This window comes from Pteropus vampyrus, unplaced genomic scaffold (genome assembly GCF_000151845.1).
Source record: "Pteropus vampyrus isolate Shadow unplaced genomic scaffold, Pvam_2.0 Scaffold280, whole genome shotgun sequence".
Lineage (NCBI taxonomy): Eukaryota > Metazoa > Chordata > Mammalia > Chiroptera > Pteropodidae > Pteropus > Pteropus vampyrus.
In genome coordinates, this window is record NW_011889061.1 from 1,130,963 (window position 1) to 1,146,201 (window position 15,239).

The window sequence follows — 15,239 nt, forward strand, 5'->3', positions numbered from 1 at the left end:
GTGTGGCTGGACGACTATAGAAGATATGACATGTATGGCTTCTTACATGCTCAGATTCTTTAAAGCCAGATCACATGAGCCAGAGAGCAAATCTATAGAAAAAACGAAAATAAGAGCCATTTATCACCACAGGCTACAGTCAGCATTATCTTCTCTTTTTTTTTTTAATCATAAGAAGGGGACTTGAAAAGGAATTCTTCTGAATCCAGTAAGCCAGCAAGCATAAAATCAGAGAAAAATTTAACAAGATGAAAGCAGAGTAGATTCTTCTCAGAATATTACATTTGCTTCCCGGCGGCTTTCTCATCGAAGAAGAAGGACTTCTTCACGAATTTGGATCTCGGCAGACTCCGAAGGCAGAGGTCCACGTGCAGACCGCGTTGCCGGGGATGTTACGTCTTGTCGAAGCTTCGCTCGGGGAACGAGGTGATGACGGTGACTGCGGTGATGGTGATGTGGCCGCGATCGCCCTGCTGTGTGTCGAGGACGATCTCGCCGGGTCCTTCCAGGCCTGTGAGCGGGGGTTTTTATTCCGTGTTCACAGACGACATCACGGAGCCTGGGGGAGTTAAACGACTTGTTCAAGGCCAGTGTTTGAACCCTTTTCGGTGGAGGGTTGGCAGGCGGATTGCAGCAGTCCAAGTCGTACTGGAATTTCAGATAAATAACAAATAACACTTTTTTTGTTGTTACGAGTATATCCTGTGTAACATTTGGGACATGATTTTACTGGAAAATCATTCATTGTTGATCTGCCGTTCGGATGTAACTGGGTATCCTGAATTTTTGTTTGCGAAGTCTGGAAACCCTGCTTCTATCTCATTCCAGAAAAATCCGCCTCAGACCGCTGGGTTGCACTGCATCCTCATTCTCTATGTCCAGGCAATTCCCATATTACTTACATGAAATTTACGGGACAGACGTCAAGCACTGAGCAACGCATTGAAGCCCTTCGTGACGTCCTGCACGTTCGGGGTGCAGCGCGCCCCGAGGCCCGGAGGCCGGTGTCGCCACGGCTGGGTGAGTGGACAGCCGTCGGGGTGGGTCAGGGAGGGAGCGGGGCCGTGGCGAGGACACCTTTCCACTCTGAGCGCTTGGGCGGCCTCCGAAGCGTTTAAGACGGAGCCACGAGGCCTGGCTTGGCTGTGGCAGAGCCGCGCTGGTGACCGCCTGGGGCCCCACGTGCAGAGGGCCGAGGGCCGGAGCCGGGGGCGCTTTTCCTGACGAGGTAACTATGACCTTGTTCACACACGTGGGCGGGTGTGGGGGCACCAGGGCCAACATGGCGGGACGGTGAGGAGGACACTTGTAAGAGACGCAAACGCCCACCGGGACCGCCACACACAGCACCTGTTTACGGCCGTCTGCTCTGCACGGGCCTGTGCGCCTCAGACGCACCTCGCCCACCCTGGCGATCCCCGGCCAGGCGCGTCGCCGCCGCCCACTTCCTTCCTCCCTCCCTCCCTCGCTCTCCGCCAGGCTCTCTCTCTCCCTCTCGCTCTCTCTCTCTCCCTCATTCTCTCTCTCCCTCGCTCTCTCTCTGCCAGCGCCCTCTGCCCAACAGCGTCCGTTTACACTCGTGCATTGGGATCTGGGTTCCGAGCGTGCCGGGGAGCAGCGCAGGGGTTTAAGCAAGGGGCAGTGTCCCCGATGGGTAGCTTATGAAGACGTTGACCGTCCTTGTGTGGGGAGAGGGGCGCAGGGGCTGACGAGGACGTGCGACGGGCTCTGGGCTGTGATTTGGGGGGAGAATGAATGGGAGGAGTGGGGAGAATCGCAGGTAACCCTGGTCTTGGTGGCTTTAACGACGTGTGGATGACGGTGCTGGTACCAGAACAGGGAGACGGGCAGGACCATGATGGCTGGAAAAATCAGGCTGATTTCTGGCACGTTCCATCCCAGGCATTTCTTGGAGATCTCTGGGGGAGGGGAGGCATTTAAATCCTTAAGTCTGGAATTCCAGGAAGCAATCAGGACTAGAAATATAGATCGAGGACTGTGTATCACATTTAAAGCTCTGGCACTTGACGTAGTCGCCTTGGGGGAGTGTGCACGACGAGGACGAAGCCCACGTGGCGGCAGGGGACAGTGAGCAGGGCGCCTGAACCCTCAACCACGCCTGCTGAGGAGCAAAGTGAAACAAGCACAAAGAGGGAACCGCTGGAATCGGCCACCCGGAGGCTGCAGAGACCTCAGCGGCAACACAAGTCCGGTTAGAACGGGGCGGGGACACCTGTGACGGCGAAGCAAAGTCCTGCCCAAGGAGAAGCCGAGACGCTCGGTCCCTCATTCATTCTCGCCCCTGCTCAACTGATTCCCCAAACCAAAACAACTCTCACAACAGGTGCGTAAGTCCTTCAAATGAATGCAGACTTCCGTAGAAATGAGGGTGGTCGTTAAAGGCTCATGTTGGAAACTTTAAACGAAGGTGCCACGCGATTCAAACAGAGCTAGACTGTTATGAATGGAATATCGAATTCCGTAAGCGAAGCAGCTGATAGGGAGGTTACCACGACAACCACTGCGACAAAACTGGTCCTCACCAGTAGGAGCCACAACAAACTGGGGTCTGATAGTACCTTGGATAGGTCAGGTTTAACATTGTCCCATGGATACTTGAGAGTTCTCAACACACACACACGGACATAGACACACACACACACACGGACACACACACACACGCACGCCCTCTCATTGCTTTCATTAATCGATCCCTTAAGATAGAGTATTTAATTTCACGGTTGATAAACTACAAGGAACGGCATCCTCAGCCTACGTTCACCAGGCGCCCGGTGCGGGCACACGGGGAGGACACCTGGACACGAGCAGGTGATGATCACAACCCTGGGAGAATAAAACGCGTAAAGAATGAAGTCTCATAACGACTGGGTGTCCGGCAGCGCGGGCACGGAAGACGGGGACCGGGCCGGACGCCGAAGGGCCATCGCCGTGAGCAGCATCGGGAGGACCGCGGGCCGTGCGACTGAGGATGGGCGGTTCTCCCCAGTGAGTGACAGGGCTGGGCCCGAGGGGGTGCCGGGTAGCCGGTCCTCGTTCCCGGGGCACTGCGTCCAGGCACGGTCCACGTGTAATCGCACGAGCGCAAGCTCCTGGCGTGACGAGGCGTTCCAGAAAAGCGACCTTTCGGGACTTCGACCGGACCTAACCTCACGTCCGACATCCTCTTCCCTCGCTTCCTCCCTCGCGCTTTGCGTCACAGAGACGGACCGAGCGCGAACGCACGAAGCCCCGCCCTGACGTCGCCTGACGCACGCGCCTCCCAGGACGCCAGCCCCGAATGAGTCACCTCTCTTCTAGAACGAACGCGCTGCCGACGCGCTGTCCCCAGAGGGCGCGGGCGCCGCGGGCTTAGCTCCTACCGGCTCGTGACCCGCTTCTTCGTCCGAGTCCTCCTCCGGCCCGTCCGTCGTCTCTTCTCCGTCCGCGTCCGGGCCTCCCGGGGCGGGCTCCGCCGTGGAGCGGTCCGCGTTCCCTGTCGCGTGTCCCTCTCGGATCAGCTCTGCGCTGTCTTCCGGTTGCTTCTTCTGAGCTTCTGGGGGGAGAAAGCAAACGGCTGCTACCTGGGGTCGCTCACGGCCACGTGGATCAACCCTGACAAAACAGGCTACGGAAGGGGCACCGAGCACCGCCAGGGCCGCGTCGCGTTCCGCTGGGACGGACCGGGTCGCGGGAGCCGCGGGCACACCGGTGCTGGTGCGTGCACGCGCACGCACACTTAGTTCTTAATGGAACTCACATAGGGCATCCGGATGACACCAGTATCAAAGGGAACGAGCATTTACACGGACAGGTTGATCTCTGTGGCGAGGCACAGTCCTTTGTCATAAGGATGTTGTCTTTGAAGAGAAAATGTAGCAAAAAAAAAAAACACACAAAAAAACGGAGCAAGAGGCGCAAAATCAGGTAAAACACAGAACTTGTTCACTCAGAGCAGGAGGGCGAAGAAAAGTCATCGACAAGTTCAAGTCTAAGGGAACCAGGCGGACGCAGAGAGCAGGTGCGTGGCCTTCAAGGCACACGTCTGCCTGGACGGTCCCTCGGCGCTCCGGGGCGACTCCTGCTGGCAGGTGGGGTGCGCTGCGACGCCGTGGGGCGGCCTGGGGTTCGTGGCCGAGCTTCCTCCTCCACACGCCCTGTGCTCGGTGCACGCCGAGACGCAGGAGGTCGCGAGCCTCGGCTGCCCCTCCACGCGGTGACGGCGACCGCCGTGGGGCCGCCGGGGTCTGGGGCAGGCGTCAAGGCGGCTGGCGAATAAGCACCCGGCAAACGGAGCCGCGGAAATCCTACGCAGGCCGGCAGTGCTTATCATGAACCTTCACCAGCGTCTTTTTCCCAAATCTAGAATGTTACCATTTAAATTAAACAGGGAAATGGGGAGTTGAAGGGGAAAATAAAAAGATGTAGTTGAGAGGAGGTGACCTAGGAATCCGGATTAAAAGGAAGGCAAAGTAGGCGAACGACACGGACCCCTGACACCCGGAAGCTGACTGTTAGTGACCTTGAGCGCATTGCGCCGAGTGGGACGTCAGACGGAGAAAGACCAGTGCGGCCTCGCTGACGTGTGGACCCTAAAAGGCCAGACTCGTAAAGGCGGAGGGGACGCGGTGGCTTCCAGGGGCTGGGGGTGGGCGTGGAGGGACAAGGCAGATGGGGTTTAAGGTACAAATTTGCAAGAAGCATCCCGTACGGCCCAGAGACACGAGGCACGGTGGTGGAACACAGATGCTGTGTCACGGTCGTCAAACCCGCCAGGAGGCTGCAACTCGGCGGCTCAGGCCTAAAGAGAAGGGACCCTGTGTGACGACGTGACAGCCGTCCAGCGCTACGACGGGATCACACGACGGCGTGTAAGTGCATCCGACTGACACCGCGTGCACCTCAAGGTCACACGATGGCGGGCATCAGACGTGCTTCGATAACAGACAGACGGACAAGACGGCCAGACAGACAGACGGCATCGCGGGGTCCTCTGCACCTCTCCTCCCTTCCACGTCTCGCCGCCCTCTGCGATGCCAGGCCCTCGAGCCGGCGGCCGACTGCGTGCCCTGGACCGGGCCCCGGACCGGGCCCCGGACCGGGCCCTGGAAAGTCCAGGCCACACAGGACGTGGCTCCTCCGGATTCGACCGTCCACCCTTTATCCTGCGAGTGTTTTTGGTGCTTGTCCCCTGACCCCCTCACCTCTAGCCACTCTGGGTCACCACGCCGCCCGCTGAAACGCCCTGGCTCTCAAGACCTGGAGAGGAGTGGACGCTCGGGACTGGACGATCATTATTCTTCATTGTCGACCCTTGAAAAACACAGGCTTGAACTGCGCAGGGCCATTTACGTGTGGGTGCTTTTCAATAAATACCTACATTACTGGAAATGTGGCTTTCTTGTGATTTTCCTAATGTTTCTCTAGCTTGCTTTACCATAAGAATGCTGTGTAAGATACACATAACATACAAAATATGTATTAATTGATTGTATTATCAGTAAGACAGTAGGCTACGACAGTTAAGTTTTGGGGGAGTCAAAAGTTATATGTGAGGTTTGGATTGCATGGGGGAGACGGTGCTTTTAATGCACCCACTTGTTTCAACTATACATTAAAAACTGTCCCGAATCCTACAACTTCTCCTGAAGCCAAACTTTCTCAGTTTTAGGTCATTGTGTTTATTCTTCTGTTATAAATGGACTTTTGCTTAAAATTGATATTATACTGGAAACTCATTTGGCCTGACATCCATTTCTTTTTTAAAGACTTCGGAGATATTTCTTCTCTAAGAACCGTCACTTTTTGAGGTTGAAAGTAACTTTTCTTTTCTTCCCCCTCTAGAAAAGCCTCTGGCTGAAGCAGCATAGCAGGTTTTTGGCGACTCTGTGCGGGACCGGACCTGAAAGACGCGCGGTCCCCACTCGGCCTGAGTGACAATCGTTCCGGCGGGGTCCCAGCTGACCCCGCCCATCTTCCTGGCCGAATGCCAGTCCCGCTTTGATCAACCACAGCCCGGATCCGGTGCCGTCTCAAAGTTATTTCTCCCATTGTCTTATTTTCTCGTTAGTGTTAAGGTTTTCTTGGAACTTGAGCTGTTACATTTAAAGGTCATCGTCACACTCCTCGGGGATAATATAGATGTCGCTCTTTTGTGGAGTGAAAAGTACAAGTCAACTTTCAAGACATATTTTGATGTGCTGTGTACCCTTCACTGAATGCCTTATACAGAGAAAACATAGCACAAGGTATTAGAGACGATATGGGATTTCAGATCCATACTTTTGCTAATTACTACTCCTAATTTTCTTAACTGTAATTTTCTTCTCTAAAAGATGTACACTAAGAAAATGCTGCAGAGTTGCTGTGTGCTCAGGTGAGGAGGTGAATGTGTCTTACACCATGGAGGCCCCGCGATGCTCAGAACAGTATTTGAGCTGAATCGATATTGATTACTCGTCCAGATAAATTGTCCATGTGAAAATAATTCGTCACTATTAGTCACCAAGAAGCATACATTCCAAAGACAATTTTGGCTTTGACACAGCCCCTTAATTTCCGTTTAGACAGACTAGTGTTTTAAGTTACTCTCTGGTTTTTGCATTAATATACCGACTTGCACGCAATTCCTCTGATGGCCTGTTTCAAAAGCAGTGGTGTTAAAACGTAGTTCATTGAAAAAACCCTATCACTTATGCTCCTTCATCTATTCATTAACTTGAAAGCTAAATGCGTGGAAGATATCTAGGTTGAGAAGAAAAGTTTAATTACAACGGTAATCGATTCATAAAAGTTTAGCAGGAATGCGACCGGCCTGTGCGTGAGTAATCTGCGCTCATCCTGCATTTTTGCCGTCTCCAGTGGGGGGCGCTGTCGTCACTGATCGATAGGCTCCATGAACGAACTCACGTGAAAGCGTAGCACGTTTATTAAACTGCCGGCTTGCTGTTTAACAAGCGGTTTTGATCCAGTAATTAATTATCTTGCTGAAATAGAGACAGAGTGACTTGTCGCTTTTTTTAATGAACAATTATCTAATTTTACTTCTACTAGAAATGGGTAATATTTCTGGTTTCTTGACTTTGTCAGAGTCCCTGTATCCGCACAATTCCTCTCCCGTGATCGCGTTGGCCCTTCATCGTGAGTGTGCGTGCGTGCACGCACAGGTGTGTGCACACAAACGTTTGTGCCTCCACTGCTAACGCTTCTTTCCGGCAGGAGCATTTTTACTTCTCCTTGATTCCCCGGTGGCTAGCTCAGCCTTACACGCAAATGAACTATTTGCTGAATATATTCATGGATTGTCGTGGAACCACATGAAAATAAACGTCTTGGTGTCAAATTATTTTCACGGGGTCAGAGTGATCGTTGAATTTGGCATCGCGGTCGCAAAACTACGAACCCACAGAGAAGCTGAGAGACAGCTCCTTGGCACATTCCGCACGCAGCCCTTACACGGCCAGGTCGAAGCTGAACGTGGGGTCTGAGGGTTTCCCAGGAGAAAGTCGTTCAAGTGTCCCCGACAGGCCCCCCAGGAGAAGAATGAGGCGTGGGGCCTCCAAGCGCTTACGGAGGGGGGCTGCCTGTGAACCCCTGCAGGTCTGGGGGTTGCTGTTGACTTGAGTCAGAGTGAGGGGTGATCATAGATTCCTTTTGTGGGCAAAGTGCCTTAGTGTTAGATCCTTTAAAAAGAGCGTATTAGGAACCAAAAAGCCAGCCCTAAAAGATGCCTCTAATATTATGTAAATGATGGATTTTGACAGAAAAAATGGTTTATTATGGCTGCAGGCTAGCGCGCACTTAGAAGATGCCGACCGTGCCGTATTCACTAACTTCGGGCCTCGAAGCATCCTGCAGGGCAGGCTCGTTTATCATCTCACAGGTGGAGAAACGGAGGCACGCATCCGTCCAGTAGGCGTCCGAGGGCGCTCAGCGAGCAGGTGCAGGAGCTGAAACTCCTTCCGGTTTTCCGCCTCAGTGTCTTGAGCTGTTTTGGAACCAACATGTCTGCTTGGTCAGGGGCAGCTGCAGGAGCTGAGCCCGGCTGTGAATGAGAACGGACGGCCAGTGACAGGTGGGGACTTGGCGTAGGGGGGACACCTCCGGCCCCGAAAGGCCGTGCAGGGCGAGGCCGTGATCTTAACTTTCATTCTCAAGTCCGATACTTTTCCTGTACATCTCATTTCTATTTCAAAAGCCACCTACGATTCGGAAAACAAATGAGAACTATTGGGATTTATGTTCGAAGCATTTTTATTAAATTCGGTCTGTTGCATAGCTGTTATCGTTAATATAACTCTGAAAATTGGTTGAGTTGCTGATTAAGTTTTTTTGACATGCTGGCTTAATTGCTAGCTAATTGCTAGCTGAATTGTACTTAGCAGATGGTCGAAAGGAATGTTGATATGAAAACAGTCACATTATTCATCGGAGCCAGGCCAGTATTGTGGAACCATTGTTTCTGATACCAGTATCAACTGTATTTAAAAAAAAATTCAACATTACAGTACCTTTATATAATATGAATTTAACTCAGTGATTCCAACAAATGCCATTTAGAAAGAGGCAACTTATTGCGGCTGGCGTTGCTAACCATGACGTAAATTAGCATCGGGAAGGTTACGTAGATTAAAATGTCAGTTATATGGGTAGGTTCTTGGAGAAAATGACCTCGAAATTGTGCACATGAAGTGTCCTGAATTGTTGAGGTCCCCAGTGTGTCACCGCTCAGACGAGGCCTCCTGGAGGTGCCGAGCGCGGCTGCAGTGTGTCTTCCTTGCAGGTGTTCACGGGCCCGTGTGGTTTTCCTTTCACAGGCATCTGAGGGCGGCCACGGAAATCTCTCCATAAACAGCTGTGAGCGTCGTGCTGCAGCTGCTAGAGACAACGCCATCTCCTCTCGCCCCCAAATGTAGCTGCTGAAAACACTTCACTTTCACAGTCCCGTGTTTCCAGGGGCCTCGTCATGAGAAGCCGCCCAAGCCATACACTCAGCCGACCCTTCGAAATTTCTGTCCTCACACTTCTAGGTGACGCGTTTGTTGCTCCTCCTTGACCGGGGCTGTCATGGTGCCAGGAAGCCGAGGGTGCGGCTGTGTCACGGGGTCTCGACTGCTGCCCCCCCGTTTCTGTCCGTGGCCGCCCACGGAGCAGTGGCGCCCGCTGTGTGACGCCCGGTCTGGAGTGCAGCTTTTCCCTCCTGTCACCCTCTCGGCCCTTTATAATCGTGGCGTGAGCCGCACAGGAATCGTGCTGTTCACACGTGGCCATTTATATGTAGTTCTTCGTCTAGGAACGAGGCCCAATTTCACGGGCTTAACAGATGTGACGTGTGGCCCGTCGTTTTCGATAACTTGCGGTCCCTACGCCCGGACGTTGCGTTATTTGAACTAGCCAGTGGAAGACAGGGATGGAAGCATCGGGATTCGTGCTGACCATCATCTGCACGCTGGGAATATGCTCGTGGCCGTAATCCAACCCCCAGTCTACACTGGAGGGGCTGAGACTGAGAGAAGTCAAAGATTCTCTAGGTTGTGCCCAGTGCATGGTGGGGGGCGGGCTTAGAGAGGAAGGGGAGACGTGACCTTGTCCTCGAGACATTTCTAACTTCACGGGAAGAGACGGGATGCCACATAAATGCCCATTAGAAGCAATCGGAGTAATTACAACGTGAAGCAATTGCGCTTCATTACAGGTACCCCCGATAGCTTGAAAATTCACTCCCAACCACACAGGAAGGAAGGGGATGCTGCGAGGTGAACGCAGGCTTCTCCCAGCTCTGGCTCGTGACCCCCCATCTCCTTCCTGCCACCGCGGTTCTGCGGGACGCCCTCGTTACCCGGTGGCTGGCGTGAGGGAGGAGCCCAGAGGAACAGGTGGGCTCAGCGGCAGCTGCCGAATGATTAGCCCACGACCACGACCACGCGCGCGTCGACACGAGCGCCCCCTGCAGCGTAACGAGGAGAGACAGAGCGTTTTTAAGGGTTTTGTTATATTTCTCTCCACTTCCTAGAATGCAGCGTTGACTCTTTCCATACGACCCTGATTTCTTTCCCTAAAGAACAAATATAGAAAGTGATCGTCTGATCTCCGTCAGCACGAATACCGTTCGGGGGACAATAACTAAGAGAATGAAATTACGAATTAAACAATTCCGCGCTCTCCTGAAGATGCGAAGGCGAGGGAGGCGCACGCATCGGGACGAGGCCTCTCATCTGAAAAACGACCGTCTCATGACTGGGAAAGTTTAAACACGTACAGAAAACAAGGTGACAGCTTTTCATGACAGGAAAACGTGAGCTTTGAGTGTCAGCCTTCCGTTTGTGGACGATCTTCCAGGCAGAGACTGCGGAAGGTTTTATTCATCGCTAGAGGCCCGAAGGTAGAATACGATGGAATAAGCACCCCATTTTTCTCCTGGAGGTGATTGATATTCCAACGAGTTCTCCACAGTGCTTTAAACTGAAGTGCACATTGGTTATCAAAGCCCTTTGCCACAGGGTTGTTTTACCTAATAACAAAGTTCACAGAACTTCCTCCAAGGAAAATATTGATTCAGGCAGCGGCGCGGGATGTTTCGGCCACAGCGTCACTTTGGATTAGTGCTACAGACAGCACAGGAAAAAACTCTCTGAAGCTGGCATTGCTCCAGTAAGAACTGTAGGCAGCGTATCTTTTCTCGGCAGAAAATGTATTTAAAATAGAAATTTTTGATAAAAATGGCTCTATTTCCTCTATCGTCTCTCACCCCTACTAACTTGAAAACACCTGTGGGAGAATCTGCAGGTGCCAGGTAGGCGGGCGGTGGGACGAGCAGCAGGAAACGCTGCCGGGCCAGCAGCCCCGACCACTGGGTCCTGGGCCTTCGCTCCGTGCCAGTCGCCGTGCTCCACGGGCTCTTAGCCGTCCCCTGCCCCAGCGCAAGGAAGCCAGCACTGTCCTCGTTCATAAACCAGAACAGCGAGGGGACAGAGATCTGAACGGCGTTCGCTCCCCTCACCTGCGACGCTGGAGCTGCTTCCCGCATCCGAGTCCCATGTGCCTTCCCCCCGTCCTCCCCCGGGACACCCGCAGCAGCATGGGGGTGTCTCACAGCCGGTCCGTGCCCAGGCGGCCTCAGGTCAGGGGTCCCGGGACCAGGCCTTGGTGGCACTAAGATGGAGACCGTCGATGGCACCAGGCTCGCCCCCAAGACCCGGGCTGAGACCTCGTCCATCCATTGCTACCTGCCTGTGCAGCCAAGGAAAATCCGTTTGCCCCCTTGAAACTCCATGTCCTCATCTGGGAAGTGAGGAGGTCGGGTTCGATCAATGGCTTTTGAAACTGTGTTATTTATTTTTGTAAAAGTGAAACTTTCAGCAGAGTCTTACGTTGAATCCTGACGGATAAAACGGACGCAGGTAGCACTCCACGGCCAGGAGCAGAGGCTGGGCCAGGGGACGAGGCGGCTAGTCCATGACCCGGGCCCCTCCAGGCTCACCTCATTCCCAAGGGGCTCCGGGGGCACCGGAGGCCGGCAGACACAGCTGTCTAACTGGACGCTAGTTCATCCCTAAGTTCACCCAGTTCTCACATTCTGTGATTTGAAAAAAACATTCATAGTCACCGTAAAAGGGCATTAGAATCACATTGGAATGGACCCAAGCTCAGGGCTGATCATTCAGAAAACAGAGACGCTACATGGAAAAGAATGTAACCAGCGCCCTGGCCGGGGGTGGCCAGGGGTGGCTGGGGACGGCCGGGGACGCCGCCCACGGTGAGACTCTGAAACTGGGTCCCGAAGCGATGCACGAGTTGGGCTTTGTGATCGCGGTTTCAAAATCAGCTCATTTAATGGAGTACGAATATTATTTTAGCCCGATGGCGTTATCCCATTGATTTATTTCCTTAAAAGCTACTCGATACTGAGGTATAGACTTTCAGTTACTACCTAGGCATTCCTGATCATTAGCATTTGTTTTCCTTTTGTCCAAATACGAGTTTTACACAAATTGCTCCATGGTCCCTAATTCCATTGCTGCGGCCACGGGCTTACAGACGTCACTCGTGGATCCGCACGACGCACCGTCACAGTCCGCCAAACCCCGGCCCGCCTGCCTCCACCACGCCTGCGGCCTCGTCCGCTTCACTTACCTGCCTCCGCCTTCTGCTGCTTCTCGATCTTCTCCAGGCGCCCTAGCAAGGAGTCAATTTTGGTTTTGATCTGGGTTAGCTCTTTCTTGATCGTCTGTAACTCGTCTGATTTCACTGGAGAGGGGAAAAGGGACAGAGAGGGACAGGAAGTCAAAGGCACGCGACTCACTTACAGCGACCTCACAGACAGCCCGCGTTTTCTCCAGACGGCGTCACTCCCTACGGGACGTCCAGCCTCGTCAGGCCCTCAGGGCTTCCGGCGACCCTGGGACCCGGGTGACTTGGCCAACTACAAACCGTGTCTGTCCGAGCTGTGAGCGGTTGGCACCACCTCTGCTCACTGGAGAGTTCGCAAAGGGACAGGGACCTCGAAGTATCTTATAAATGAGCAAATGACACCGGACGCAGCTCTGGCACACGGGAGGGCGGACCCGCAGAGCAGGGGGTCCCGGCCTGGCGGGCGCGTGATGCGGCTCTCAGGCTACACCGTGATGCGCCTTTCGAGTCGGCGATGTTTTCAATCCGTTCTTCGGTGATTGACTGGGACTGGGAAATACCATGCACTGTCTAAGGAACAGTCTTAGACGCCGGAGGACTTTCTCCAGCATAGGGAGCGCTCGGGCTCTGTGTGGCCTGTGCCTCTCTAAGCTCTGGGGCTGAGATTTTCCACAGCAATGGCTCGGGCCCCAGGTTTCCACTGTTCAGTATGGTTTTAAAAATAAAAAAACAAATGGGGCTGACAAAAGACTGACAACTTTTCACGTCGTCACGCGAGTCCGTTCAAAACGAGAACCGGCATCCTCCTAACAGCTATGATAATTATAAAGAAAAGGGCTTAAAACGACAGTCTCACATTTACGAAGCACGCCTGTAAACGAGACACATTTATGAAAACTTCTCCACGCTCTCCTTATCTTCCCTTTTGGATGGGCCGTTGGCACGAACCCATGATGACGAAGCCGGAAGGTTTTAAAGCTGTCACCACGGAACGGCCGCTCCCCGCCGCGGGCTTGCCTCACGGGGGTTTGGGGGTGTCTGTGTGAGGCCTGGGGCACACATCTCGATATCAGCAATTACTCCTCTCTCTCACTTTCCTGTTCAAATTTATGATAATCTCAGCTTGGACCTTCCCCAGGAATTTCAGAAGAACCTGAGTGTCTAGCTTGATTCTTCCGTTTCCAAGAAATCTATTATAAACAAATAATAATAAGAAAACGCAAACCATGTTGGCTTGAAATAGAGCTTTTTGTCAGCTAAGATACATGATATAATACATATGATAAATGATGCATCCGTACGGACTAATTGCTCAAAGGAAGAACAGATTGTTTTTTTCCAGTATAAAAATGAGAAAACATTTTCCATTATAAAGTCATAAATTTTTCATAAGAAACACATTTTTTTACTCGTGATGCCAAGTGGTTGGCAAAGCAAGACCTGGAAGGGTCAGGTGGCCCGTGGGGCTTTCCCAGTCCGGTGGACCACGTGGAAAGCAGGGCCGAGGTAAAGGCAGGGAGAGTCGCCGCCCGCACCGACGACTCCAGACGCAGAAGCGCCACCCCTGCATGGCAGCGAAATTCGGAAAACATCGTCTGTCGCCACGGCAGACGGACTCTGCTTTGAGGAACGATTTTCCTTCCTGGTGATGAAAGCACGTCGTGGAGTGTACTTCAACCTGTCAAGCTTAATGGGAACTATTTTATCGAGTAGCCTTGGCTTTCGGGGCAGGAGAAATGGGGCCGTGGCTGGGAAGTGACAGGGCAGATGGCTTAGCGAGTGGAACCTTCTCAGTGCAGGAGGCAGTTCGTTAATTTTAATGTATTTATCTCCCTTAAAAAAACATAAACAAACAAACTGCCGGCGCCTCATTTTTGGGAACTGCACATACATCAGCGAGGGATCGGGCTGGCCAGGTGGAGCGGGCGCGGGCCCCGTGGCGTGTTCCTGGACGTCTAGATCCCTCGGGGGCTGCAGGGGTGCCTGAGATCAGAGCAGGTCACTACACAATGGGGGTCTGATTGCGCCACACAAAGATGTAACGGGCGGGTCCTGTCCCTCTGTCCCGGCCCCACAGGACACGGCCACCAGGCCGCGGCCCTGGGCGGGCAGCCACCCCGTCTTGGGACAGCAGCGGCAAGCTCGAGCAGGTGGGGACGGGTCTGTCCCCTGTGCCTGGCTTCTGCGGGCCGAGCCACCGCTGTGTCCGAGGGGCTTCTCTCTGCTCGTCTCTACCTTTTTTCTACTTCTTTTTTTCTGGCCTCTGTAACGAATTTCTCCACTGCTTGGCGGGTTATGTTAATTCTCTGTTTTTACGTAGTCTATTAAAACAGATACGTCTTTTACGACAGACTTCTAAACGTGGAACTTTTAAAATCTCTGCAGCTTTGATTTCTGATATTTTCCCCAAACAGGAAAGTTAGTTCAGAATTAAGACGGGCCTTAGGTCCAAAGCGTCCCCGTCCCTTTTCATGGCATTTCCCACTGGGCTGCTGGATGGCACCCTCCAAGCGATGTGTATAAGCCATATGCCTTCCCCTCCGCAACTTCCAGGATGTCCCCGTTTCTATGGGAAAAGGGCCGGAACTCACGACGCACGCACAGACCAGCTCCAGAGCTGGCCTTCGGCGTCCGCCCCGCAGCCGGCTCCAGGGATGTGTCATTCTGTTTCTTTTCAAAGCTCACTCTTCACTTGAACAGAACAGTCACTGCTAGTCGAAGAGTGTGTGGATGCTGTCGGACCGCGGTTCACCTCTGTGTCCCTCGGGGGCCACCTGCGTCACCTCTGTGACTGCCATCCGCCAGCTCCGAGGCCCGTCACGAGGAGCGGCTGAGGAAATCACGTGAAGCCCTCAGCACCAGCCCACGGCACCGTCAGGCCAATAAATGCCAAAAGCAGACGACACTGCCATGGCCACGGCAATCATTGTCGACACGCCTATCCCAGCGAAGACGCACTGTCTCTCCCGAATACGTCCATCAAACCCCACACGCCTCTCAGGGCTCATCTTAAGTCCTGTCTCGTCTACGAATGCTTCTTCCACTCACTGCAGGAGCCACGTCTCCCCTGCCATCTACCTAACGTCACCTCCCAGTCCCTGCCGGTCACACAC

The 15,239-nt window shown here is 53.3% G+C and overlaps 1 protein-coding gene across 1 annotated transcript in view; it reads right to left on the reverse strand.

Moving 5' to 3' along the window:
- Nucleotides 1-2,876: 2,876 nt before the first annotated feature.
- Nucleotides 2,877-15,239, reverse strand: part of RALYL (RALY RNA binding protein like) — a 193,029-nt gene continuing 180,666 nt past the window's right edge. Inside the window, exons 9-11 of the mRNA XM_011375937.1 lie at nt 12,130-12,243; nt 3,381-3,553; nt 2,877-3,110 (exon numbers count right to left, since the gene is read on the reverse strand). Coding sequence (XP_011374239.1) covers nt 2,877-3,110; nt 3,381-3,553; nt 12,130-12,243 — 521 coding nt within the window. The remainder of the gene's footprint in view (nt 3,111-3,380; nt 3,554-12,129; nt 12,244-15,239) is intronic.